The sequence below is a fragment of the Melospiza melodia genome, chromosome 5 (assembly GCF_035770615.1).
Source record: "Melospiza melodia melodia isolate bMelMel2 chromosome 5, bMelMel2.pri, whole genome shotgun sequence".
Taxonomy (NCBI): domain Eukaryota; kingdom Metazoa; phylum Chordata; class Aves; order Passeriformes; family Passerellidae; genus Melospiza; species Melospiza melodia.
The window spans coordinates 21,372,976-21,399,450 of NC_086198.1; the positions used below are offsets into that span (position 1 = coordinate 21,372,976).

A 26,475-nucleotide genomic window follows, 5' to 3' on the forward strand; every position below is an offset into this window, starting at 1 on the left:
TGCACTTGAGTGCCAGAGGGGTTTTCTGGTACAAGAGTAGATGTTTGACTTGGCTGTACATGTTCATATTGTGTGTTTGAAGTGGGAATGCTGCTGCACAGTGAGGAATGGTGACTACCAAAGTCCAGAGGTGGAGATGCTGCTTCAAAGTTTCCCTGGACCTGGAAATTTCATCCTTCAGTACATTCCCTAAAAGCGAGGGAGAAATTTGCAGGCTGACATAGGGGGACAGAGGCATCCCAGATTGTTTGGGTAAAGAAAAAAAACTTAGAAAGGTCCCTTAAATATTTATTGCTTCATTGGTAGAGGTGTCTTCCCTGTATCCACCAGCTGGGGGGTCAGGGGGAGGTGGGCATCAAGGGCAGAACTGAGGTTTGATTATTTTTTATATTTTTCTGCCTCAGGCCATGAGGGTTTTTCAAAGGTCATTTGGGGAGGAAAAAATTGGCAACTAGATTCAAGCACTGAGTAGCCCCTAACCCTCAGTGTTATTTAAAGTTTGTGAGGGTGACAAGGCTGCATGAATGTTTCTTTTTGTCTTCATTGAACTGGTGCTTTGCCAGTGTTTTGTGGGGGTTGTAACAGCAGTAACTGGGCAATGTGCTGCAAAAAGCCATTGTTTGGATATGGATGACTTCTTAAGCAATAGATGATTCTTTCACATTTGTGTGAAATGTGAAAATGAAACAAAGGGAAGAATTAGGTTTTGTAAAGGATTTGATGCTTTTCCTTGACCCTTGTTTCTCGGTGGAGGCGGTGCTGTCCTGTCCTGTCTCTGCACAGCTGTGCACAGCTGTCCTGCACAGCAGGAGCAATGGCATTGCTGAGGGGACACTGAGGCAGCCCTCAACAGCTGGGAGCTGCTTCTCTTCTCTGAGCTTGTGCTGTGGGAGCTCTCAGTTATCTGCAGTAAGCTCTGGGACTGAGACATGAGGTTTTCACTTCTGCTCTGTGACATGATCTCCTCTAGCTGCACTCCTGGTCCTGTGCACTTGCTGTTGTTGCACTAACCCTGCCCCTTGTGGGATTTCTAGGTGGGTATTCATGTGAAACTCTAGGTGTTCTGCCAGAATGGGATTAATTCTGGATTGAATACAACCCAACCAACCTTTCCTTTTTGGTGCTCTTGAGGCTACAACTTAATTGTACTGGAAGTACTATGGTTTGGGGTCATCTCTAGTTAAATTACCTTGAGGCAACTCGGTCCTGCTCTTTGCCTTTAATTTTGGAGCTTTTCTAGGTTTAAACAGCAGAGAATCAGCTTCTTGGAAATGCTGGAGTGTAGCTATGCCTTTGTTTTAATAGAGATAAGCCTGAACTATGGCTTAGGTCTGCTTTCCTATCCCCTAAAGGAATTTGCAGCAGAATTGGCATGTGTCAACAAGGGAATAAAATGCCTTGGCAGTGTGAGGTGTTTGCAGTGAGATCATTTGCTGGCTGTCCTGTTGCCAAGTGCTGTGTCTTGCAGTGCTGTGTCCAGACTTTGTAAGGAGGTTTGTAGAGGTGTTAGCTACATTTGAGAATACTTCTGTCTTAAAATCCTGGTTTCTTCCATGTGTTGTGTCTATTTTCAGAGGTTTTATTTTTACCATTTTATAACAGTTTCTGAAGATTTCCCCAGCACAGCTGAGCTCTGCTCAGTGGTAACTGTTATTATACTATTAACTATTCTTTATATATATATATAAGTGTCATTGGAGTGCTAACATTTTCCAGCAGTTCTGGAGCACCATGCTGGTTAATGCACCTGCATGCTGGCTGCAGCTGGGTTGCTTTGTTTGGAGTAGAAGAGAGAAGAGATTCCTGGCTGCCTCATGCATTTATTGAGAGTGGGTTTGAGGAGTTTTTTCCCAAAGCTGAGCCATAACCCTAAAATGGAGACAGCAGATAGTAAAGGCATTCTATCAGTTTATCAGTGGAGAGGGGGTGGCCAGCAGCAGATAGAGGAGCATCCTCACAGGAATGTGCCAGAGGACACTGAAACAATTACTCAAAAGCGACTGAACTCCTGGGGCACTGAAACAGCTTCTCCTGGATCTGAAGTGCTCAACCTACAGTGCTGTTCAAATCTGTAGGTTTTGTCCTGAGTGTTCTAATTCCTCCTTTGCAGCTGCTCTGTGAGGTGACTGCTGTGCATGTATCAGTTCTGTGGGTTGCTTTTCTTAATGCAGCAGTTTTGGTCTCCCCAGTTCACCCCATGCTGCTCCCTTACCACAGCAGGCAGAAATCAGAGTTTCTGAAATGGTTTTGTTGGACAGGGTAGTTCATATTTTCCAGTTTGTAGTCTGGAATTGTTCCCTTGGGACAATTGACTGTAAAGGCCTTTTAACTGCAGAAGATAAGAAGGGGAAGAAAGGCTTGCAGCTCTGTGCAGCAGAGTCTCCGTGTAAACATCAACCAGACAAAAAAAGACTTCTGCTCTCTGGATGGAGTTTGCTGTTCAGCTCAGGTGTTACCAGAAGGCTCTGGGGTGGCATGAAAGGAAGAAAGGCAGAGAAAAGTTTCTGTCACTTCCTGATAGTGTGCCAAAGTCCATCCTGGTCCCCATGTCTGTGTGGGGGACTTCTATCTCTGTGATATTTTACAGAAAAATAATTCAATTGAGTTTGAGGCCTTGTAGAAAGGGAAACAAGACAGGTGAGCTGCTACTTAAATCTTTTGTTTTGGTCATCTAGTGAGACCTAGTAGCTTGGGGTTTTTTTACCTCAAATTTCAGTGAACACTGAGGACTGAGTTCTTGTTTTCCAGTAGCTTCAGCCCTGTGGCATTTGGTGTGTCCCATTCTTGCCACATTGTTACCCATGGAGAAAACAGTCATTGACAACTTTAAAAACTTTGTTTGTTGGTTTGGGTTTTTTTCCCTTTCAGCAAAGTTTCTTTTCTGTTTTGTTATTAAGCAACACGGGAACAATCTATCGTGGTCTAGATTTTGCTGCAGAGTCTGTAGGAAGAGTCAGGGAAAGCAATATGTGGTTTAGGAATTTTGCCCTGGAAAAAGGAACTCCTCAATGACACAGAACAGGCCAATATTAGGAAGATCCAGCAAGATGATGTGCTCCCTTAGGGAGATGGTTTCCAGAGGCACAGGTAAGAACAGCTCCAGTCCACCCAGGCTGCAAACTCCCTGACTCCAGTGCCATTCCTGGCTTTTTGGCATCCTCTCTTCTCTGTTTTGTGCAAGGCTGTTCTGCTGAGGGCATGTGGCCACACATTTCCCTGCAGCAGGCTGCAGATCACACACACAGAGTGTTTGGGAGCTTCACCAGGTGTGTGTTTTGTGTCCAGATAGGCTCTGGAAAGGTTTGACAGCTGGGCCTGTTCCCACTTCCTTCCTGGCTGAAATGATTGGGTGCTGACTCAAATACTTGCACATTTTTCAGGTGCAGGGCTCCAGCTGCCATCTGACCTCAGGCAGCAATGAGATGGTTCTATAAAAAGCTTCAAGTGGTGAACACACGTGGAAGGAGACATTTGGCAATACAGCAGTAGGCAGCCTATCCCAAATGGAGCTCCAGTAAAGAGACACCAAAGCAGCAGTGCCTTGCCATTCCCCAGCAGCTGGGATTGATGTTTAGGATCACCTGAAAACACCTTCACTGTGCTTTCCTGTAAAGCTGTTCCTGTCTGCCTCAGCAAGAAGGACTTAACACGTGTGGAAAAATCAATGGGCTTCTGCTGCAGGGGCTTGTGGCATGGGCTGGCTTTTGCAGGCAGCCCTTGAGAGAGCTTATTTCTTTTATCTAGTGGCATGAGATGTTCAAGAGGAAAATAACTGTTGCAGAATTTGTTCTTGTGCCTTGCCACAGTCCAAAGCTGGAAATGCCATAGTTAGGGCAGTTCTCTGTAGCTGCCTGGATTAGAAAGGTAACTCATAAACCATGGTGGATGTTTTTGAAAATGCTGGTAGTTGTTTTCAGAGTGCAGTTTGATGTGACTGTTATTCTTCCTTCAGTGTAGGAGGATAAAAATGTAACATATATGTTAATTCTTACCTATTATTATGAGTTATGGTACAAGTAGGAAGAGTTAATTATACGTAACTATAACATTGAACTGGGCTGATAGGAACTTGTGTTCTGTAGACTCAAATGTCAGTAAAAGGGGATATGCTTTACTTGTCTCCATGTGGTAAAATCCAGGACTTCTTTATTCTCTGGAGGCAGTTTAAAAACTCAAAATTTCCCCCAAATGCAGGAGTTTCATTACTGAATGACACTTCATTATTAGAGATACTTTATTACTTGGAGCATTCCATACAGAAAACTACTTTTCTGGCTCACTTGGGAGCCAGGAGCTCTGCTGTTTGCCTTCCTTTGACACATACTGTATTCCCACCCATGCTTATTTTAAACTTGAGGCTGGCAGCAAAGGTGTCCTACTGACTTGGTTAAAATATTGACTGAACTTTGTGTCCTGTTTCCTACAGTGGCCAGTGACAGATGATTAGGAAACAGCTTGAGGAATGAAAGATCCATAGTGTGATTTTTCCTTTGGGATACCTTGTCCACTTTTGGCAAAAAAACCCGTGCACCTAAGGTTGCTGTGTTTAATAGGTCCTGATTGATCTGTCTCCATTAATTTGGTGAGTCCCTTTCTGAATGAATTTATAATTGTGATTTTTGAAGTTGACACAGCAGTTGAATTTGCAGCACAGCGATGCATTGTGAGCAGGCACTTCCATTTGTGTCATTGTAGCTTTCCACAGAACAATTCCGTCTGAGCCTCCCCTTTCAATTTAGCCTGGTGGCAGACATGTCAGAACTATTACTGAACAAAAGAGGGTGGAGATACCTTTTTTTCCCCCAAACTGTGGTTTCTGCCAGTCCTGTTTGCAGTTTAGTTTGCATGTTTTTGTGGGTTTCTGTGGCTGACTACTGGAAGCCTGGTTAACAGCTTAATATCTTCCACCTAGGGCCATGCAAACCAAAATGCAAATAAAAGTCTTGCAGTTGACTCATAAATGCCATAAAAAGAATGAAATTACAGAAGCAGAAAATCTGATTGCAAATAAAAAAAAAAAAAAGCAAGAGAATTAGCACAACTTTTCCACAGTAGTACTGTGTGGTCCTCTCCAAGTCTGCCTCAGCTGATCAAGAGGATTGTTTCAAATGTAAGCACCCTGATAACATTTAAATCACTAAATCCAGAAGAGCTGTCTGTAGGTACTGTGTGATTTTCACTTTGCTGATGCTGGAAATCCCCTTTCAGTTGAAAGTAACCAAGTGCAAATGGAGCCTGTTCGCAAAGGAACCTTCTCTGGCCTCTCGTGTTGCTGTTTTCAAACAGCCCACGATGACTTCAGGACCCTGTGACCTAATAAATGAAACAGCCACAACAAAGGCAGCCTGATCTTCTTGCTCAGGCATTTTGCCACGGAAAGTCACTGTTGGCTGGCTCAACACTGTCAAACAGGAGAGGCACAGAGAGGGAGGTGACTCATCATGGAAACTCATCCTTGGCGGGGCGAGGGAGCTTCCCGCGTTCCTCTCCCTGGGCTCTGCAGAGCAGGTCCCAGCGCTGGGCAGAGCTGTATTTCCACGGGAGCATCCCCTGGGGAGCACACGCCTGTCTCTTCTGCTCCCTTCTTCCAGAGCTCAGGCTCCCTCCTCCGCTGAAAAAAAAAAGCTTCACAGTCTTTTGAGGTAGCTACAGTAGCTCTTTCTTTCAAAGCTGACCTTCAAGGGAATAAATGCTGTCAGGCAGATCCTACTTCGTGCTGTTTGAAGAACGGCTGAAGGGAGAGATGTTTTGAGAGGATCTCATTTTTTTTTTTCTTTATTTTCTATTCTGCTTGTTCTTTATGTCCCAATTTTAAGATCCTGTCTATCCTGGTGACTGAATGGCTGACCTGGAAATGTGGAATTATGAATTAAGAAGAGCAATACTTGGGTCTCCTCGAGAGGAAGATTTTGTGTGGGTTTTTTTCTTCCTTTGGTTATTCTAGAATACTTAATTCATTATGAAGCTTGCAAAAAGGAAGGAACTACTGTTACTGATAAATACTAATATGTATAAAACCCTCACTCTGCTAGGTACTAACTTTACTTTTTAGGGAATTTGACCTGTTACTGCAGCCTGCATTTCAGGTTTCTAAATTTCTGAATTTCAGAGTTTCTATGCTGAGAGAGTCTGTGTCTGCAAAGGAGTAAAAGCCTGACCTTGATGTAGTTGCTACAACTGTTCTGTGCAGAGCTGTTGATTTTTCTCTGCCAAAGAAATGTCTTGTCAGATTTGATACATCATGTTGCCTCCTGAAAAACTTAACTCCTTTCTAGACAAATTTAGTTGAAGATAAAAATACTCTTAAAACTAATAGGGTGTTATTTGTACACAAGTTTTAGAAGTAAAGGAAGTTTAATAAACTTCCATAAAATTAACTTTCATGTATCTCTACTGTAATTTGCTAATAAGGAAAATCTTATTTATTAAGCTTACAAAAAAATCAGCCAGTCCACATAATAACTTCTTGAAGATATATTTTCTACACTCCAAGAGTAAGAGGATACAAATCTTTCAAGAACTGATTGAAGATAAGCTCAAATAATAGAGAATTCCAGCTATAACTTACTTTCCTTTGAAAAAATATGGAGGGGGAGGAGATTGTAAGATTTATAGCTACCAGAAGTTTGCATTTTTTTCAGTCCTCAGATGTAATTGAGGTAAGTGTTTTTGTTATGGACTTGGTGTGATGCATGAGCCGTGTTTGGTGCCTTTATCTCACAGAAAGTTTCTGAGGAGATCAGTGGTGCAGCTGTGAGCTCTGCACAGGAGTGAGAGCAGCTCAGTGTGAGCGCTGGGTATGGAGCTGCTGCTGAGTCATGCTGACAGCTCAGCCTGGGCAGCTTTAATCAAGGTTCAAAGGGGAACAGGGCATCTCTGAGCACTGAGGTAAAACCAAGGAAATCCTGCAGGCACTGCTGGTGCTCAGTTTGCTTCTGGCTGAACCTGCTGTGCCAGCCTCTGAGCTGACAGTCAGGGAAAGAACGTGGCTGCTGATGCTCAGGTTTCTGGTACTGTAATTAGGGCTTTGGCTTTTTGACTCAGTGCAGAACATCATCTTGAAGCAATCAGAACACTTCCTTTGCTGTCAGATGTCACTAGGGGTGTAAAGAAATTTTCACTGACTTCAAGGATGGTGCTCAAAGTGTGACTTTATAATTTTCCTTAGATGTGATTCCTCTTGCAGTGGAGGCTGCCACTGCTGCCAAGGGACAGTGGGAATATTTGTAAAATCCTATTTACATGTGAGTTAACTGTGAATGGATGAACTTACTTTCTTTTTCTAACCAGTCAAGTTAAAACTCAGTCATGCACATAGAAAACCAATAGAAAAGGGACTTTTATCTTGTGGAATCATAAGACAAAAGTGTTTTCTCCCCCAGTCAGTCATTTGTGGTATCTGCCACGGGATGTCCTTTGGCAAACATATATCTGCCATAGAAAATGGCTGCATGAAAAAGTTGCATAATGATAGATGTTCTTTGTCATCAGGTGGGTTTATGCCAGGGGCAAGGATGTGCTTCCTGTTCTCTGGCTTTATGGACATGCATTTGGCTGGGGAAGAAGGTGATGCTATTTGTATGTGATGGTTCACATCCTGTCATGGACAATTTGTCCTTTCAGTATGAGTCACACTGGTCTCAGCACTGCATGATGCCAATCAGTTATTTCATTTTGTTGGTTGTTAAAAATAAGGCTGGCTTGCTCCCTCACCTACCTTGCACTAGTTATCTTGCCTTGGATGATGTACATGAAGATCACTCCTTTTCTCACAACCAAAGAAAGACAAAACCCACTTTAAAGTGCATGTGACTCCTCCAGCTCTGCCAGCTCTGGTTTGCAGCTGCTGTCAGTTATTATTTTGTCAAAGTTCAGGTTTCGAACTCACCTATCTGCCTGACACTGGGAGGCTTCCCTTTGGATATATTCATTGGATCTGACTTGAGATTTATTTACCACTATGCTTGTTTTACTGTTCCAAGTAAGGGCCAGCCCTTCCTAGAGCAGAAGGAGACAGCTTTGTCAGAAGGAGACAGCTTTAAGGCTGCCAGATAACCTGACCAGCCTGCTCCCCTGTAAACAATTTGTGGGCTCTGCTGATAAGGATTAAGCAACTGCACTGGAGATGATAGGAAGATTCTGGTATCTGCAGGGGAGCAGAGCAGTCCTGCTCCAGCATACTCATGAAGAAAAGCACCTTGAAGCTTATGAACATTTATAACCTCTTGTTAATGATGATGGCACCCACCTGCAGCTGCAGCTTTTCTGCTGTCAGTGTGTGTCATCAAGCCCCAGATGCTCATTGTTTTGTTCTCATCAAACTCCCTGCTTTGCCTCACAGGCCCACAAGAAACTCTCCGTGGCTCTTTGCAACAAACCAAACAATTACAAACCCCTTCCAGCCCAGTCTGGGTGATGCTTATCAAAGGGTTACTCATAAAGATCTTGCCTGTATTAGATAAGATGTCTGGCCCTAGAATGAGAGCTGGATCCATGAAACTGCTGGTTAACTCTGTTCAGTCTGTATCTGAAATTGATTTTAAGCCTTGCAGGATTAATATAGGCTTTTCAGCTAGGGATTATAGACCTATGAGGACATGCAGGTGCCATTTTGCTAGTTATAAATTGTACTGTAGATTCAATTCTAAGGGACTCAAGTATTTTAGGAGTGCCATTCACCCCTGCACAGGTAAATTTATCTGGTATGCATCTGTGATGAAACCCCTGAGAAATAAGAGTGGGTTTGTTACAGTGACAGCAATAGAAAAGTGATGGCTTTAGGTCAAATCTGTCAGGTTTCACCCTTGTGGGGAGGGTGGAGAGAGAAACACCTTTATCCTTACTGTGAACCATACAAATAGAAAAGCAAAGACTACAAAGCAGAAGAGGGTGGAGGGAGAATCCAGGTTTAAGGAGGAGATGGCTCAAAAAGAAGTACTGTCTCCTGCAAATATTTGCTGTGATGAAGCATGGGAAGGCATAAAAGCAGTCTGAAAATCTGAGTATTTGCATCTGCAGAAAGAGAGAAAGGGAATGAGAGTGCAGATCTTGCTCTTTTTTCTCTGACTGTGTGGCCAGAGGGCCAGGACAGGTCATGGTTGCAGATGAAGCTGCTACTTTCCCCTGGCCCCAGGGCACATGGGCAACCCAGCAGCCTTCCTGCATTGCTTTCATTTTGGTGCAGTCTGCACCTTGCACCAAATTCTTTTAGAGATCCGTGGAGTGTTATTGCCTGTCCTTGCCTTTCCACGTGTAAATTTTGTAGCAGAAATGGATCAGCTTTGCTCGATGTGACTTTGCTGTCTGCTGCCTTTAAATCAGCCTCAGCTGCTGTGAGACTCAAGTGGTGGCAGCTGGGAGGCTGCTCAGCTCCAAGCGTGGCTGCAGTTGCTCTGTGACCTGAAGGAAAAGGTGACTGCGTTTTACACTCTGGGTGGCAGAATGCCCTGCATTAAGGGTGATGGAAAACAGGTATGTGGGAGGAAGCCCTTACTCAGTTAATACACCTAAATGTGAAGAAAGAGGATTTGGTGTCAAAGTACATCTGTTGCCCGTGGTTTGATGCAGACAGCATGACATGTATTGCTAAACCTTTGTTCCAGCTGTCACAGGCACCTAAGTTTCCATGATTTTTCATTGGCTGCTGCCTGTGAAATTTGCTACTTTTGAAATTTACTGCTTTTGACATAGAGGAATATTTTTTTCAAAGTGTGAGTGAGCCTGCAGGATGAGGATGTTGATAGCACAGAGCTGACCACACTCTGCTGGAAGCTTTAGTCCAGCAGAATTTCAGCTCCTGGCTGCAATGGTAGTTAGAAAGGAAGAGAATAAAACTGGACAGCTCTCACCAAGTCCTCTGATTTGTAGTTTCTGAAGAGATTCTTGTCTTAGTCTATTCTTCTTTGCTATTTAAAGGAAAACATATATATTTTCCCTTCGTGTTTAGAGAGCAGGCATGGATTAGGCTTACTAAGCAATAATCAGCTTTCACTGGTTTAAAATTAACACAAAAACAAAACTAGTCTTTTTTCTCTCAGCTGGTGAGAGTAGGGGACAGAAGGTGTCTGGAGGAGGTGGCTCAGGCTTTTGTGGCACTGTGAAGAAAGATGTGACCTGCAGCAAGCTCTTTCTATTGCCAGATGCATGGTGCCACATCCACCCTGGATGGGTTTTCCTGGCCTATCTTCCCACCTGCCAGGGTGGCTGTATGGAAAGAGAGGTGAATTCTGCGCTGTTCGGGGGGGGAGGGATAGGTGTTATCCTGGTGGTGACAGGAATGCATGTGTTATCCTGGGGGTGATAGGAATGCATGTCCTAGGGCTGGTGGAGAGCCAGCAACATCAGGTGTCCTATCCTACTGTCCACCACCCTCAAGCTGGCCCCTAAAGACAACCTCCTCCCCTCCCCTATTTTGTGCTGACAGTGAAATCTTAGAGTTCTACCTGAAACAGAATATGGGGGATTTTAAACCCCTGCCCCTTGCAGTGGGGAAGGACACCTAGAGGCCTTTGCTGCCTGCTCTGTCTTTGCTCTCTCCCTGTCATGCTGAGAGCTTCAGTGTTTATGGTGGAGATGCTGCACTGCAGCTGCCCTGAGTGTTCCTAGGTCCATGGGCAGGGATGTCACCCACCACTTCAGGGTGGTCCCATCCAGCCTGGCCTTGAACGGGGCATCCACAGCTGCCCTGGGCAGCCTGCTCCAGTGCCTCAGCACCCCTCAGTGAAGAACTCCTTCCTACTATCTCATTTAAATCTCTCTTCCTTTAGTTTAAAGCTGTTCCCCATTTCCCATCATTATGTGCCCATGTTTTTGTTGGGTGACCTGACCCTCTGTGAGTGTGTCCTCCCAGCTCTGTGTAGCCATGTTTGTATCCCTGCCAATGTGCTTCATGTGCTGGCATAAGGAGGCTGGAGCCTCCATGTTCTCCAGCATGGCTGCTTTGTGGGGCTGGGGATGTTTGATTTTACTTTATCTTCTCTAATTAAGTTGCTTTGTTTTGATTTAGTGTTTGGGTGTGGTTAACATGCCCACTCAGCTGGAACCACACAGCATATGCAACTTCAGTGTCCATCTTCAGGCTCACGTCATGCTGGGTCATGATTTTTTTCTTGGCAGGACAGCAGCTAAAGTTTTCCCTTTCTCACTATTGAGCAATTGGGCCAATGACCTCCTCCTGAAATCACAACTGTGACCCATTTTCTGTGCTGAAGGAGCAAAGGTGTAAGAGTTCACAGCATAGCACAGAGCTATGCCTAGCAGGCAACACTTCCCATTTTCGGTTTCTTCTGCTGGCCAAGTCATGCTGGGAGATGTGGCTTAAGGCTAAAAGACCTCCACAGGGTGTGCAAGGCCTGTCTGTGTGTCAAGCATCTTTCCATCTCCTCTTAGCACTGAATTGGAGAAGGCTGTTTTCCTTCTCTAGCATTAGGGGGAGCATGGCTGTTGAGAGAAAGGCTATGGTTGGAAAAAACCCTCACAAACTGAAAAAATAAGTTCTGAACCTTATGAGTCCAGTTTAAACTCTGTCCTTACACAATGGCCTCTTTATAATCCCTGTGCCACCAGTAACAAGGCTTCTGCAGGCACTGGAGATTGAAGGACCTTGCTCTCAGACATCAGGCAAAGAGGAGGAATAGAAATGGACAGCCTGATAATTTTGCAGTCCCCTAGGAAGAAGCAAATGAAGCTGGGTGGGATTGACAATTGTTGAAACCTTGTTTGGCATTCCAGAGGCCTTGTTAACAACAGTGTCACAACAGCTATTCAGGAATGCCATTGTACCACCAGGGCTGCCTCTGAGAAGTTGCATTTTCTAAACTATAATTCCCTGGTTTAGCTTCCAGGAGTGTCACTGCTGATTGTACATAGGACCTTGGATATAGGGGACAATATTATTCTCTTGTTTGAAGCCTCTGGCTCTGCAAATTAGTTTAGTTTTGCACTTTGGTAGAAACATTGCCCAATAGGCTGTGTGGTAAAACCTCTCCACCCTCAGCCAAAATCCCCAAACTCTTACTGATTTTCTCAGAGCTGGGAATTCACGTGTGAGCTCAAAGTTCATAGACTTACATAATTCCTCTGCTGGCTTCCTCCACTCATGGAAAGGACCTTATTGATCAGTTCCCTTTAAACCCCCAGGGATACTTCCTGCCTACTCAGTGAGCAAGGCTGGCAGTCAGTGCCTGTGTGCACAAAAGGTACCAGAAAATAACATTTAGGCCAAATGTTCTGTCAAGGGTATTTTACTTCATATGCTTTTCCACAATTTAGCACCTCCTTTAATCATTGCATCTCAAGCTGCACATATTCCACTTGCTTCCTTAGGAAAAATACCAAGAGAATCAAGGATAAAGTATTTAAGGAGAGTGAGTCCTTCCAAGGGAGAAGTTTGAGGTGCCCAAAGCAGGTGTGCCTGGGTGCCAGACTATGGTACTGGTAGCTGCAGGATGACTGTGCAAGGAGGACAAAGTGTAACTGGTACATGTGGATTCTTCAGTAGTATTATCCAAGAGGAAGTTTTTGTGAGACCTGTGGTGTTTGCAGTGCATCCAGAAGTCAGAGAAAGAGAAGAGGGAGAGTTGGAAAGCACCTAAAGAGGGAAGAATCTTTAGAAAGGCAATGAAAAAGGCCAGAAAGAATAAACCTTTGTAGATTGCTCTATGAAGGGCACAAAAGCAACTCACGTGCCTCAGAGTGACAGTGCCATGAAAGTTACAACAAAAATCACCAATGGGAAAGGATATTCTTCTTAACTCCTTTTTTTTCCCCCCTTTTTTTAAATTAAGTTCAAAAAGGATGACAGGAGCATGAGGCAAAGTGTTATTTGTGTAGCAGGGAAGAGACACATATGAGGACGTCTGTTTTAAGGAGCTGCTTCAAAAATAACCAGAGGAGAGGAGAGTGTGTGCAGAGCGCAGCAGGCGACCTGCAGAGCAGTGGAAAGTGAGACAGCAGCAGTGCCCCGAGTGCAGAGAGCCCCAAATCTCCAAATTGTGTACTCATTGCCAAACCACCCCAGCCTGACACCAGTGGGTGTTTTACAAATTGAAGGAGGTGCTGTTTCCATGTTTTCTGCCCAAAAACATTGATCCCTTTTCTGTTGCTCTCCTTCTTGACCCCTTTTTCTTAAGTCAGCAGCTTTTAAATTCCACTTTCAAGTCTTTAAAAAATAACCCTGTTTCAATGCATCTCCAAAACATATGGCAAAGGAATGCAGATTTGGGTACTACTCCATCCCAAAGAGGAGGTCTTTTTCTCCAGAAAAAGAAAGGAAAAGCAGACTGTCAGATTTTGGAGCAGGATGCTCATGTCCAGTGTTCTGCCTTAGCCTATTTACTGCTGACTGCAGGAACAGACAGCAAACTTGGCCACTGATTTACTGAGATGCTTTAAGAAAGTCCATTACACATTATCTGTTCCTTCAGCTTCCTGGTGGGTAAAACAGAGAAGTGAGAAGTACAATTTTTATCTTGATTTTCTTTCTGAAGTCTGTGTTTTCAGACAGCTCTGAAGGTGTTGTGGTGTAGGATTCAATGCAAATATCAGGTGTGATCCATTAGTGAAATGGAAGTGGTAAAGCCAGATGGTGTGAGGCATCCCACTGGGGAACACAATGTTTCAGGCACCAGGCAGGTAACTTCTCCTGTTAGCCAGGGAAGAGAGCATGTTTGAAAAAGGCCAAATGAAAACTGAGCACAATTGCTCATTTGGAGATTCATCCTTTCCATGACCAAATACTCCTTAGAACAGAACTTTATCAAAACGTGCCTGATGAATTTGCATCTCTGTTTTCTAGAGTTACATTGGGAAATCAATGGCAAGAACCACTTCAAAGTAGTAACCAGATGTTTCCTCCCTGCTTTTTTTAGCTATTACTGTGAGTAACAGAAACCTTTCACAAAGAGAAGAGAGGGTTTGAGATATAGTAGCTGATACCACTCTGGGAGGACACAGCTGTATTTCTTTTCTACACTAGTGGCTGTCAGCTGCCTTTGGCTATCCCCTGCCTCAAGGGAAGCATTATCTTCTGTGGTCCCTCCAGTACTGTGTTTTCTGATAAAGAACAAATGTTTCTGCTACAATCAGTTCATGTTGCGGTAACTACTTGGAACCAAGCTTTGGTTTCAGTTATAAAAATTCTCAGAGCACAAAGTTAACTATTTGGAGTTTCATAGAGTTATTCATATTCACCTGGCCATGCCTGGTATAACCATGACTGCACTATGGCCAGTGTTTGGAAGCTGACTACAAGCTGCAATGCAGCATCGTGTGTCTGTAAACCAATAAAGGGCTGTGCTTTGGACAAAATGTGATATTTCAAAAGTGTTGAGTAGCAGTCAAATGAGTTCACCAATGATCATTTCATATCCAGACTGCTTACACCAGCCCACTGGATACCTACTTTGAGTGCCCAAGCAAGTTGCAAACTAACTCCTGTAGGACTTGTATCTGACTGCTTTCAAGGAGACTTGGTCTTCTAAGCATTGAGATCACTTCTGCAATGGGAGCTTTGGCACATTGCTCAATTCTGAGACGTATTCAGGCATACAAATTGTTTGGTTTTTAAACTTTCCATGAAGTATTTAATGGTTTACTGTTTTGATGTCTCTTCTGGCTTTGCCAAGGCTGTGTTTTTTCTATTACTTTGTAACCACATAGAAGATATAAAACATTCACTCTCAATAAATAATGGGTAAATGTTTCATTCCAGCTTGGACTCAGCATATGGTTTTCTTCGTGTAGTTGTTTGCTTGCATCATTCTTGTTTCAGATGTGAACAATTTGGCTTAAATCTTTCTTTTCCATGTGTGAAGTGGGACACGAGTGCATTGCATCATTCGGTTGTGCATATCCACTGGACATGTGTTCTCTGCTATGGGATTATGGAAAAATGCCCAAATTTTTCTCCGACTCCTGCTGTACAGATGCAGGCAGGGTAGCAAGTATAAGTTTGTTAGGACAAAGATGTATTCTGAAAGAGAACAAGCACTGTAAGGAGGCACCTGTAAACAGATGTTCTTTACAGTGCAGAACTGACTGAGTGCAGCCTCTTCCTTGTCCGCCCAGCCAAAGCTGCCCTTGTGTTTGACACTGTCACTGCTCCTGCCACCCTTTCTCCCAGTTTTGCTGCAGGGTCTATGCACCTTGGCTTGCTCCCTAAATGTCTCACTGCTGCCCAGTCCTGAACCAATCAAAATCTGGGCAATGTCCCTTTGTCCCAGTCTGGAGCACACTGGCCCTGAGATGCAGCATCCCCTGGAAGGCAGCCAGCAGCAGGCTGCACAGCAGGGTCATTTGCCACTAGATGGCTGGACCTCCTTTTTGTGCAGCTCTCTGTTTTGTTCCCAGCTCAGTGACCAAGCTTAGCCCTCAATAGTGGACTCGTTGTAAGCTCTCTGCCCACCCGCTTTATAGCTTAACATTTTGAAATAGCTGATGCTTTTAGCAGATTTACCTTCATAATGAATATTTCAAACTTTTGAAACTTACTGAAAAAGCTGTGGTAGCTTTTTGCAAGACAAAGAGGAAACACTTCCTGATCCTGTTCTTGGGTTTTTTTCCATTCCATGTATGATACAATTTTCACTGACTCTTATTCGTAGGTGTATGCCTAAGTGGGACACATTTAACAGTTCATCACTCAGACTGGAATACAGCATCATAGTGTCCTGAATAGTCACTGCCACATGCCTTGATCTGGTGAATTTGGTGATATAAAATCTGCAAAACTTTTAGATACTGACATACATGTCACTGTGATTTGGGGCAGCAATGTCTTTCCTTTAAGAAAAATTATTTTGCCCACAGTCAACATCTTCAAAAAATTAATACCTCTGGATGAAAAATGTCAACTTTGCTGATGATTGCAGACTGACACATTATACAGAGCAAGAAGACTCACTTCAAAAGGAAGATTTCTCCTGCCTGAAAGCAGACAAGAGGACTAGGCAAAGAATCTGTTTTTGGAAGATACCACTTTATTTTCCCTTATCAGTCTCTTCACATTTTCAGTTCTGTTACTTGTATTTACTGGTTCACATCATGTGTCTATAGATGTATTTGTATCCTGAGTTCAAAACAAGAGAAAGGTAGGTTTTTAAATTAAAATTATTTTAGCTGTTTTGCTGTCACAGCAGTGGCAGTTTACACTTGCCACTTGGAGGAACAGGGAGTGAGTTATTGTCCCTGCTTCCAAGGTAATATAATCTAAAATATCAAACCTGGAAGTCTTAGGGCACTGTAACACCTTTGTGGGAGCCCAAAGATGTGCCAAAAGATGATGAGACATGAAACAGTAAGGTGAAGATGAATCTAGAAATAGCCCTGGGGTGGGTTTTCTTTTCTAAGTAGCAGTCTCTCACAGTTCAATTTTCTTAAAGCGCTATGACCGCAAAAAAAAAAAAAAAAAAAAAAAGCTGATGGTTTAACTAGTGTGGTGGAAGAGCAGGAAATTCAGATGAACTCCACCCATCAAGACTCACAGAGAAACACAGGTAATGAAGCATTCAGCAGAGATGAGCCCCTGAATAAACAGACCTCAAAAGTAATTGTTCAACCCAACAAGAATATTAGTAGCTGTTCTGTTCTTATCTGTAGAAAGCTTTCTGGCTCTGTTAATGCAACAGAAGAGAGTAAGAAGGGCTTGGGAATTTCCATTTAGTGGACTTGCAGACAAGTAAATTGTAAATTTTTTGAAGTGCTTCCTTTTTACAGGTGCCTGAAGCGTAACATGTGCAGATTATTTATGAAGAGCAACCTCACATTTGGAAGTAGTCCAGAAACAAAGTCCTACTTGATCCTGTCACAAGCAGAATGTTGTTACTGAGCCCAGAATGTCAGATGTAGCATAATTACAGGTATTGTGTATTCCTCCTATGACACAGGGAAGCAAAAAGCCATGGTTTGTAATCACTCTAGTAGTGCTATTTTATGCCTTTTGGGAATGTTTAAATAAACTTATTTTATTTACCTTGTTCCTAAGCAGGTCCCCTGATACAAGCTATACAGAATACTGCTGTAAAATACCTGTTCACCAGTGCTGATACAAGTGCTGTGTTTGCTGTGGCAGCTCTGTATAACATCTGAGAAATCAGAAGTGTCAATACCAAAGGTAAAGGAAACTGGTATCTTTGATCCAGCTGTGTGGGAGCTGTCACTGGATGTGAATAGAGATGGTGGGTTTGAAGAACCAGACACAAAATTGTGAAGAAATCAGCTTAAACGTATCATCAACCTTCCTTTGGGATTATCAGCTCACTTGCACAGTCCTAATAAACTGTTAGAGGCCCTGTTGTGCAGTCTGACAGACAGGAGACACCAATGTCACAGCAGAGATGACATTACTTTTGTCACTGCTCTTTCCATAGCTCAGATGAGCAAGCCTGCTCCTGACAGAGGGTGGGAGGTGGCTCCCTGTAGCCAGGCTGCACTGCTGGGCCCTCCTCCAGCAGGTGCTGACCCCCTTGTGCACCTCATTGCTCTCCCCAGAGGGTTTTGGATCAGCTCTCTGCTGTGAAGGTAGGGGCATAGAGTCCCTTCAGATCACAGCATCTCTTCAGCCATTTGAATCAAAAAGCAATGAAAAAAAATGTCACTTGGATTTGAAATGAGATTTTTTTTCCACAGTTGGCTTTTTCCACTCTGTTCTCAGCAAGACAATTTAAGCTCCTGCCTGCACAGAGGTCTGGGGGCTGAACTCCTGACCAAGCTGACCAAACAGGTATTCTATGCCTTTTAGTTCAATTATTGGCTAGGCCATGGTGGCAACTCTTCTAGAAGCTGGGCTTTGAGATTAATTGCTCTTCTAGCCTCCCTTCCTACCCCTCTGGCAGCAACTTGAAGCCTACAAGAGCCAGATTTGCAGTCATGCATTCTCTCATCCCACCACCTGCTTGCACTCCCTGACCTTCTGACAGGTTTGCAGATGTTCCTGGAAGGAGGTGCCAGATTGATTCCTGAGGGATTGTTCTTGCAGTAAACTCTGATCCAGGCTCCCAGGAGAAACAAAAATCTTCACAGGGAGGATGAGAGAAGCTTAGGTGGTTTAGGCCTAAGCAAAGGAAACCCTTGAAGGGAAACATTCTCAAAGATTACTTAAAATGGTGGATTTGCAGAAAACCTTATCACCACTAAAAACACACTCAGAGGAAATAGTCACTCTCCTGAGTGGTATTACAGAGCAAACACTGTAAGTTAAACCTCTGAGTTGAGTGTGTCCTGTACTACATGATAAAGAATGACTGAAAGCAAGTCAGAGGGTCTTGAAAAACCTAATGGACCTTAAGAAGAGCATATGGTGTTCTGTTACTGGATAAACACCACTTGTCCTTTTGGACAGAGCATCATCAAGAATTATACCTGATCCTTCAGGTATACACAAGCAATAGCCCATGCTTGGGAAGTGAGAAGCTTCCAAATTTGCAGAGTTTGTCCAGTACTTTTAGCAGTACCAAGTGAAAAAGATAAATTTGGCACTTACTGGAGTCTGAGTTTATACCCCTTTTAAGGACCATGGTCCATAGCACCAGTAATGGAAGGGGAGGTGACTACCCACACTGATTGCAGTTATCCCTAATTTAGGACTGCAAATCTATGTCTCTTTTTGTAGAATAATGCATGTGTTTTATCTCATTAAACCCTGTCACTGTCGTGCCCATAAAATGGTTGTAATAACTCCCTCATAATGAATGCCCTTTGAGCCAGTTTGATGGTATGAGTGCTTGGAACCACACCTGCAGCCACTGCCAGTGAGCTACGGACCAGGTATGTTCTACTATTCCTGCTTCACTGTTGTATAGACTTGTCAGGGCTTAATCCCTGATAAGAAAGCTGTGTAAACTCCAGAAGAGGGGCTTGCTGAGGCACAGCACCTCTACAGAAACCGAGCTGTGTGCCAGGATGTTTGCCCCAAGCAGCGCCGCGGCGCAGCCGCAGCCCCGGGCGCTCCTCTGCCCCTGCCCGCACAGCACAGCCGTGGGCAGGAAGCGTGCCATCACCCCTTCCTCCCACAGGGAGCAGATGCAGCAGCTCGAGGTGCCTGACACAAAAAGAAATAAAGGCTCAGATACACACTGTCTTGAGAAAATAAAATCAGACACGGTGCAGCTGGTTACTGGCTGTTATTTGGTAAGCCTTAGCTGCAGTTTCTGGCCTCTAACCCTGTAGATGTATAGACACGCTTCATGCTTTGTGAGTCATCCTAACAACATTGCTGTTATCACATTATAATGATGTTGGGCTGGTCCTGTGAGATGATATTATTATCCAATATTGAGAGCTAAGTTTCAGATGAAAAAGCAGCTCAATACTCCCCAGTGTTACCCATAACAGTAATTAGTCAGTACTTGCACTTATTAGTCTTGAGGGAAGCTGAAATCATGTTCACATCTGGGGCAGAGCATGTACTTCCACCAAGACCAGTACAACTTGTATCACTACTTGAGTCTAGTTCTATGAAATTCTTATCTCAGAATTCCTTCTAAACCTAAAGAATGTCCCTTCATCAGTGCTTGCACTTTTGCTAAGCAGAAAACAAAGTGTTTTTATGAATACAAAACTATAAAATGAACACAAATGGCATGATGAGCTAGTATGTTATTTAGATAACACCTCTGACTCTATGAATCTTGTCTGTCAGAACACTCTATGGTTTTCCCATGGAAAAAAACTGCTATCCTATGAATTCCCACTAAAATGGAGTGTCTAGGAAGTAAACAGACTTATGGACACAGGCACTGAACTTTTCTTACACCACAGCTCTTTATCTCAGTGCACGTAGCACGAGGTGAGATTGGCAATGGGATAACTCACGGAACTACAGCCTTCACTGTGCTGCTCTGCTGTTTTTCTTCTCGAGTCACTCCTGCTTGCGTTTCTTTTTCCCTGGAAAATGTAAAAGAATTCATAGATCAAAAAAACAGGAGCTGACACAAAGACAGAAGTACTGGATCTAAGAAATGATTGATTTCAGGAATTGGGTTGAGGACTCTTTACTTGGTGGGAAGTAAGAATTTCAGAGTCTGCAACCATACCTCTTTTAAGACATGAACTTCTCAAACTTGACACACTTCTTAATATTAGAGTTGGCCAGTCTTAGTCAGAAGAAGTCCATTTATATCTGCATCTTAGAGACGGGAAATAGATTTAGTCATTCAGATGGGACTTTATCTCAATGTCAGCAGCAAATCAAAGCATTGCTGGTGTTATGAAGCACTGTGCTGCTAGAACCAGCTTTGTCATTGAAATACCTCCCATTAGTACTCCTGTGCCTTGGCAGATGAATTATGAACTGATGGAATTTGAATAACTGTCTGTCCCTTCTGCAAGAAAAGGTAATATTGCTCCTGCTTAGTATTGCCTCGGGCTTTTGTGCCAAAACATCACAGCAGAATTCAGTGTTGACTGGTAGCTAACAGTGAATTTAAAGTGCTGGCACAGCCATCCTGCCCAGCTTCCAGGCCTAGGTGCCCAAAGCATGTAAGAAGCAATCCACAAGAGATGGCACAAAGCTGAAGGATGGAGACTTTTTTAAATCCCTGTTTGTTTAGGACAGGAGGCAAAATGTATTTGCAGAGAGGCTGCTGCAGGTGTAGAAGGCTCTGCTCCAGCGGGCATTCTGAAAGATCAATTACCTACACCAAAGCTGTTCTGCTGCCTTTGCTATCTGCTTGCTTATTACACACAAAGTGAATTAAAAAGAGCAGGGTTCTGTGTTCAATACCCTCTTCAAGTGAGCAATCTAACCCTTACAACCAGACATCCTTAAGCTGATCAGATGATGGGACAACATGAAATGCTTTTGGCTCTAAAAGGACACTTGGCTAATAATACTATGCTCAATTGAGAAAGCAAGTGAACTCATGTAAATATGATGCTATAAATGATGTAGGTTGGATTTCTTTTTGAGTTATCAGGAATTAATGGATTGATAGGTAAAACATCTGATATTGTTACTGAATTTATCATAATAAATGTTACTCTGTAATATTTTGCTCCTGCCTGTGAAGAATTAAAATACAAACACGTGATGCTAGGAGCATGTTATGACAGTGATATTATAAATGTTTGTACAGTTTGTCACCAATATTTGATGCCACTTGTAAAAACAGCACCTTAATATAATACATTATTACCATACCTTACTGTAAGTGGTGATGTGCCTTTATCCACTGGTACAGAACACACACATTACTAATTATTCACCCTTTTCCACCCTCTTCCCATGGATGGGCTTGCAAAGACAGTATTAAAAATAGACAAAGGGATAACACTCATGTGATAAACTATACAGTCGTGGTTGAAGTGTATAGCTGTGTTAATTTCTCATTACCAAAAACATCGCTTATTTTCATGGATCCATTTCAGCAGATGCTTTTTCTTCTCATCATCTACCAGATGATAGACAAATGCAATAGACATTAATGCAATACCATGCAATAGACAAATATTTCTCTTTGCTCTCAAAAAAGATTCACAAGGCCCCATAACTGATATGATGTGATCTTGAATTTAGACTGTCTTCGGTTCTATCAGTATCATGTTTTCTGAAGTGTGTTACCTTGTAATCCTGTAGAGATGGGAAATGTATTTTATTATAAAGAAATCTTCCATCTATTGAATCAAAAGTAATACTTGCAGAATAATGCAAACACAGAATCAACTAGGTTGGAAAAGACCTCCAAGACTGAGACCAACTTTCACTAATCCCAACCTTGTGAACCAGACCGTGGCACTAAGTGCCACACTTGTTTGTACTGTTTTACTTAACACCTCCGTAGGCGGTGAATCCGCCACCTCCCTGGGCAGCCCATTCCAATGTTTAACAACCCTTTCTGTGAAGGAATTCCTTCTGATGTCCAGCCTAAACCTTTCCTGGCACAGCTTGAGGCCATTTCCTCTCATCCTGTCACACCTGGCACAACCTGCTTTCTGGGAGCTGTAGAGAGTGATAAGGTCACCCCTGAGCCTCCTCCTCTCCTGCCTCTCCATTAAGAGATGGACTAGGAAACTTTGAAGACTTGATCCATTGAAATGACGACATCCTTCAGCACAGAAAACCTATTAATCATGCTGTTAATGCCAGACTATGTGCACTCTGAATCCCAAAGCATATGAATAAAACCAAGCCACATAAATTTGTGGCTGTCAGGTTCAATATAAACTCAGGGCATGTTAAAATAGAAACCCCGGCAATCATTGTAAAATGGTTCTTCATGCGTTCCTGCGCGTGTGGCGCATACGAGATCATGTGGGAGGCGATCTGACGGCGCCCATTGAGAACAACCTGCACGGTGCTATCCATTACGGTCTCGCTCCTCCTCATTACCGCAGCCAGCCTCGAACCGCCGCTGCCCTCCTGGCAGCTCTCCCGCTGTGGAGCGCTGCTCTCTGTGCCAGGCAGGGCCAGTTCTCGCTGTCTCGGCATTCCCCGGCCTGTGTCACGGCGGGCCGCCGGACGGGAGGGACGGAAGGAGAGAAGGGAGGCTGGAGGGACGGGAGGCCGGAGGGACGGGGGACGGGGGACCGGGGACCGGAGCCCCTCAGCCTGGCACGCCCGGCCCGGGCGGAGCCTCAGGGCCGCTCCCGCCCCGCCCCCAGCGCCGGCGGCCCTCGCGCGGTCGGATTGGCGGGGAGCGCTGCCAATCACGCCGCGGGGCGGGGCGGGGCTCGCGGCGGCCCCTTGGCGCTGAGGGGGCGCGCGGCTCCGGCCTCTGCCCGGGCCGATCCTGCCCCGGCGGCGCCTTTGCCGGCGGCCGCCCCGCTCCTTGTCGCTCTGTCCTGCCTCCCGCCGCGAGCAGCCGGGGCCTCCTCCATGCGGGAGAAGAGGAGGAGGAGGAGGAGGTGGGAGCTGCTCGCCGGCCATCCCCGGCGCCCGGCAAGTCGGAGCCGACCCGCCGCCGCGCCGCTCCTGCCGCATCTCCCCGCGGCGCGGAGCCGGCCCTGAGCTCTGCTCGCCGCGCCGGCCCCGGACCCCTCCTCATAGTCTTGCCCCCACCCTCCTCCTAGTCTTCCCAGACCCCTCCTCCTAGTCTTTCTCCTTTTTGTTTGTTGTTGTTTTTTTTTTTTTTTTTCCTTTTTAATTCTCCCCCTCCCCCTCTGGTTCTCACCCTGGCTGCGAGCAAAGCGTCTTCATGAGCGCAGAGGATGTCCGGAAAGCACTACAAGGGGCCTGAAGTCAGTTGTTGCATCAAATATTTCATCTTCGGCTTCAATGTCATTTTCTGGGTAAGTGAGGCCGGTTTCGTGTCTTCCTCTCCTTCCTCCTCCTCCTCCTCCCCGGCTGCCGCCGCTGCGAGCTGGGCACGGCCAGGAGCGGCAGGGACGAGTGACAGCCCGGCCTGAGGCCGCGGGGGCGTTTTAGATGGGGCACGGCTGCGGGGCCAGGGCTGCCGCCGCCTCCGACCCGACCGCCCCTGTCAGCCCTTCCCCGGGCAAGTTGTGGTGCTGCATTCCTCCACCTCCCCAGGGTGCCGGTTCTCTTCCCTTCCGGCCCTCCTAATTGCTTTTGTTGTTAGTACGAAGCGGATTTCGTGCCTTCTTCCCACCTCGCCGTCTTTTCCTTTTTTCGTGTTCCCCCCTTCCTTTCCCCACCTCTGCTTTGTGGTGGGAGAGGAAGGGAGCAACCAGGCACCCAGGCCTGGAGAACGAATTGATCTGCATGCTTTCACGCTGCCATCCCTGTTCGATGCAAATAATAGAAAGAACCACAGCTCAGGTTTTCTGCACAGTGCTGTTTAATGATTTCACAATGATGAAGTTGTGTATGGCACAGGTTTATTATGATTAGTCGTTACCACATAGTAGTAGCAGCAATAATAGGATGGAGGAGGGGGGAAAGGATATTTCCACCCATACCTAAAGTGCAAGCCCCTAGGAGGCCTGTTTGGGCATTTGTTGGGGTTCCTGGCTGTGCTGCTTGATCTGCCTGCACAGTATCTTGTTGCACCATTGACCACCGGCTGTGAAGTAGGCAGAACTGTACAGTGAAATGTAACCTGCCTGTATCAGTACTTCTAGCATCTTCTCAGTGTGTTGGATTTGAAAGAGAAGCGGCTGTTTTTGGATGTTCATGCCAAATTTAATAACTAGGGGGGAAGGTGGGGTGAGGTGAGCATTCTCATACACGTATGAGTGGTGAGGTCTTCTCACTGCATAGAATGTTAAAGTCAGGTGAAGGCTCTTGCATGTACAATTCCCCTTTTTATATGAGGTGTTCCACAGAGCAATGAGAAACATGCACAAACCCAGCCTGACAGATTCACAGAATATACTGAGTTGGAAGGACCCATCAGGATCATCGAGTCCTGTTCTGGATCAAACCTAGATATGCTTTTGGATGTGTTTTTGAGGGCCTTTGGAAGCAGGTTGAATACATATTTGGTATAGTGGCTTGTTTGGACTAGAGAGGAGAATTGGGGAAAAAAGCCCCGACACCACTTTGAAGGTTATGGATGAAGGTAGGGAAGAACAGAGGACAGAAACCTTTTGGGCAGTTCTGGGCTTCTGTTTGTCCCTCTGGGGAAAGCAGAGGTCAGTGGTTACATGGATAGCAGGTATCTATAGCTGACCTCAGGTCTGTGTCCCTGGGAAATAAACATATCTGAAGAAGATGTTTTGGAAGGATGGGAGTTTTGATGAAGTCCACTTTCATGCTGTATTACTTCTCTTAAACAAGAGGGTTTGCAGCCAGAGTGAAGCTGGCTGTGGCTGTATGGCAGTGTTTACTTGGCCCCAGACCGACCCCGGCAGATGAACGGTAGCGAGCTTTGTGGTATTTTTACCCTACAGAGCGTATGTGGTTGTACTCTTGGCTCAGGTTTCGGTGGTTGAGTTTGCCATGGTTCTTTGCCCTTGTCTGTTTCTTTGTTTTGGTTTTCCTCGGCATATGTTGCTGTGAGCACGGATATTTTTCAGCAGGGAGCAAATAATGTGAGGAACACTTGTGTGCTGTGTCCTTGGATTGAGAGAGGGAGATTATGGTGGAATATATAGAAGCATGTTAACGTGCTCTTTCAGACACTGTCAGTGTCTCAGAAGCTGTAAATCCTGTAATTTCCTTCATTGTATTCTCTGAAGGTGGATGTTTGGATGGTGCAAGTGGGGAAGTGGTTATGTTTGAGGCTTTCTGTAACCAGTGATTTCCTTACTCCTGTGTTCCTGAGGCCGATGCAGTGTAGCTTCTGCATGATGGCAAGTGTGCCTGTGTTGTGTACTGAATGGGCCAAAGGCTTTCTACTGCTGGAATGCTGATCTGAGAGCCTGAAAAAATAGAATTGTGTATCACCCACTCTGCCAGTTGCTTGATGGGAGACCCTTGCTTGCAGATTTCCTCTTCTGCAAAACGCTAATTGTCTCATTTGTGTTCCTGGCAAAACTTCTTGAAATTCATGAAGACCAAGCAGTTTGAGAGTTTAGTCATTTCTTTAGAATATTGTAATCTCTTTATGAGAAAGCCTGCATTTATTACAACATCTCTCGTGACTTGGAGTGAAAGCATAGGCAGATATTCTTGTTGAATACATGTTAATATTATTTTTACTGAAGTAATAGCAAACTCCTCAATGACTGGGCCAGAAAAGCTGTAAATGAAAATTGCAAATTCAGTTGGCTGTTTACAGAAAGTGCTAATCAAAAATAGCCACTAACGTAGCCATTGTAAATAGACTGAAATGGTGAAGAGATCATCATCCTAACCCCTGACACTTTCTGGGGTCTTGCAAACAGGGAGCACACCTTGTTAGGCCTTCTATCTGAGCGTTAATATATAGTGGTTTTAACACAACCTTTAAAAATGTTAATGTAAACAAAGAAAATACCTATGTTCTGCATCATAAAAACAATGGACTAAAAATAAAGAGAAGTGAGTTGGAAGAGTAATGATTTTGACAAGAAAATTGTCAGTGCTTTGAATAGCGGAATATTATAGATCTGCTGAAATTATGCAGAGAATGATTGTACTTGCTACTTAAACTGAAGTTATTACAAAGATCTGAGGCTTTAAATACCACAGAATAGGCGCAAAATAAATGGCCGGACCCTTTTTTCTCTTTTCTTTTGTGTTGGTCAGGTATTTAATGCCTTAAAAACCACATCAGAATTACGAGGATAATGAATATGGAAAAATTGCACTCCAGTGCTGTGTGTAGTTGTGACTAAAGGTGACAGGAGGTAGTTCTCAGGCTTGCACCAGCCCAGGTGACAGTCTTGCCTAAATGTGTGTTTCATACTGTCGTAGAAGGCAATATTATCTGCTGAGTCCGTGCATAATTAATGTTCTAGATATATTTGCAGGCTTAATTTCTTGTGGCAATTCAGTGTTAAAGTTGGTAAATACTCTGGCTATGTTTGTTCAGAGGAGTTTATTTTATGAGACTGCTGTGCTGGTGAGGAAAAGGAAAGCTCACTGGGCAGTCACCGCAGTAATATTTAGGGACAGAGAGCTACCAGTCACAGCTGCACCCACATCTGAAGCTGGAA

General features: G+C 44.4%; 1 protein-coding gene and 1 long non-coding RNA gene across 2 annotated transcripts in view; one reads left to right on the plus strand and one right to left on the minus strand.

Annotated features, from left to right (window-relative positions):
- The window catches only part of LOC134418385 (uncharacterized), a 31,740-nt gene extending 8,496 nt beyond the window's left edge, over positions 1 to 23,244 (minus strand). The window contains exons 1-3 of the long non-coding RNA XR_010027764.1: positions 23,106 to 23,244; positions 20,031 to 20,122; positions 19,810 to 19,881 (exon numbers count right to left, since the gene is read on the minus strand). This is a non-coding gene — a long non-coding RNA (uncharacterized LOC134418385). The remainder of the gene's footprint in view (positions 1 to 19,809; positions 19,882 to 20,030; positions 20,123 to 23,105) is intronic.
- Positions 23,084 to 26,475, plus strand: part of TSPAN5 (tetraspanin 5) — an 80,610-nt gene continuing 77,218 nt past the window's right edge. The window contains exon 1 of the mRNA XM_063156583.1: positions 23,084 to 23,223. Within this exon, the coding sequence (XP_063012653.1) occupies positions 23,143 to 23,223 (81 nt within the window). The 5' untranslated portion in view covers positions 23,084 to 23,142. The remainder of the gene's footprint in view (positions 23,224 to 26,475) is intronic.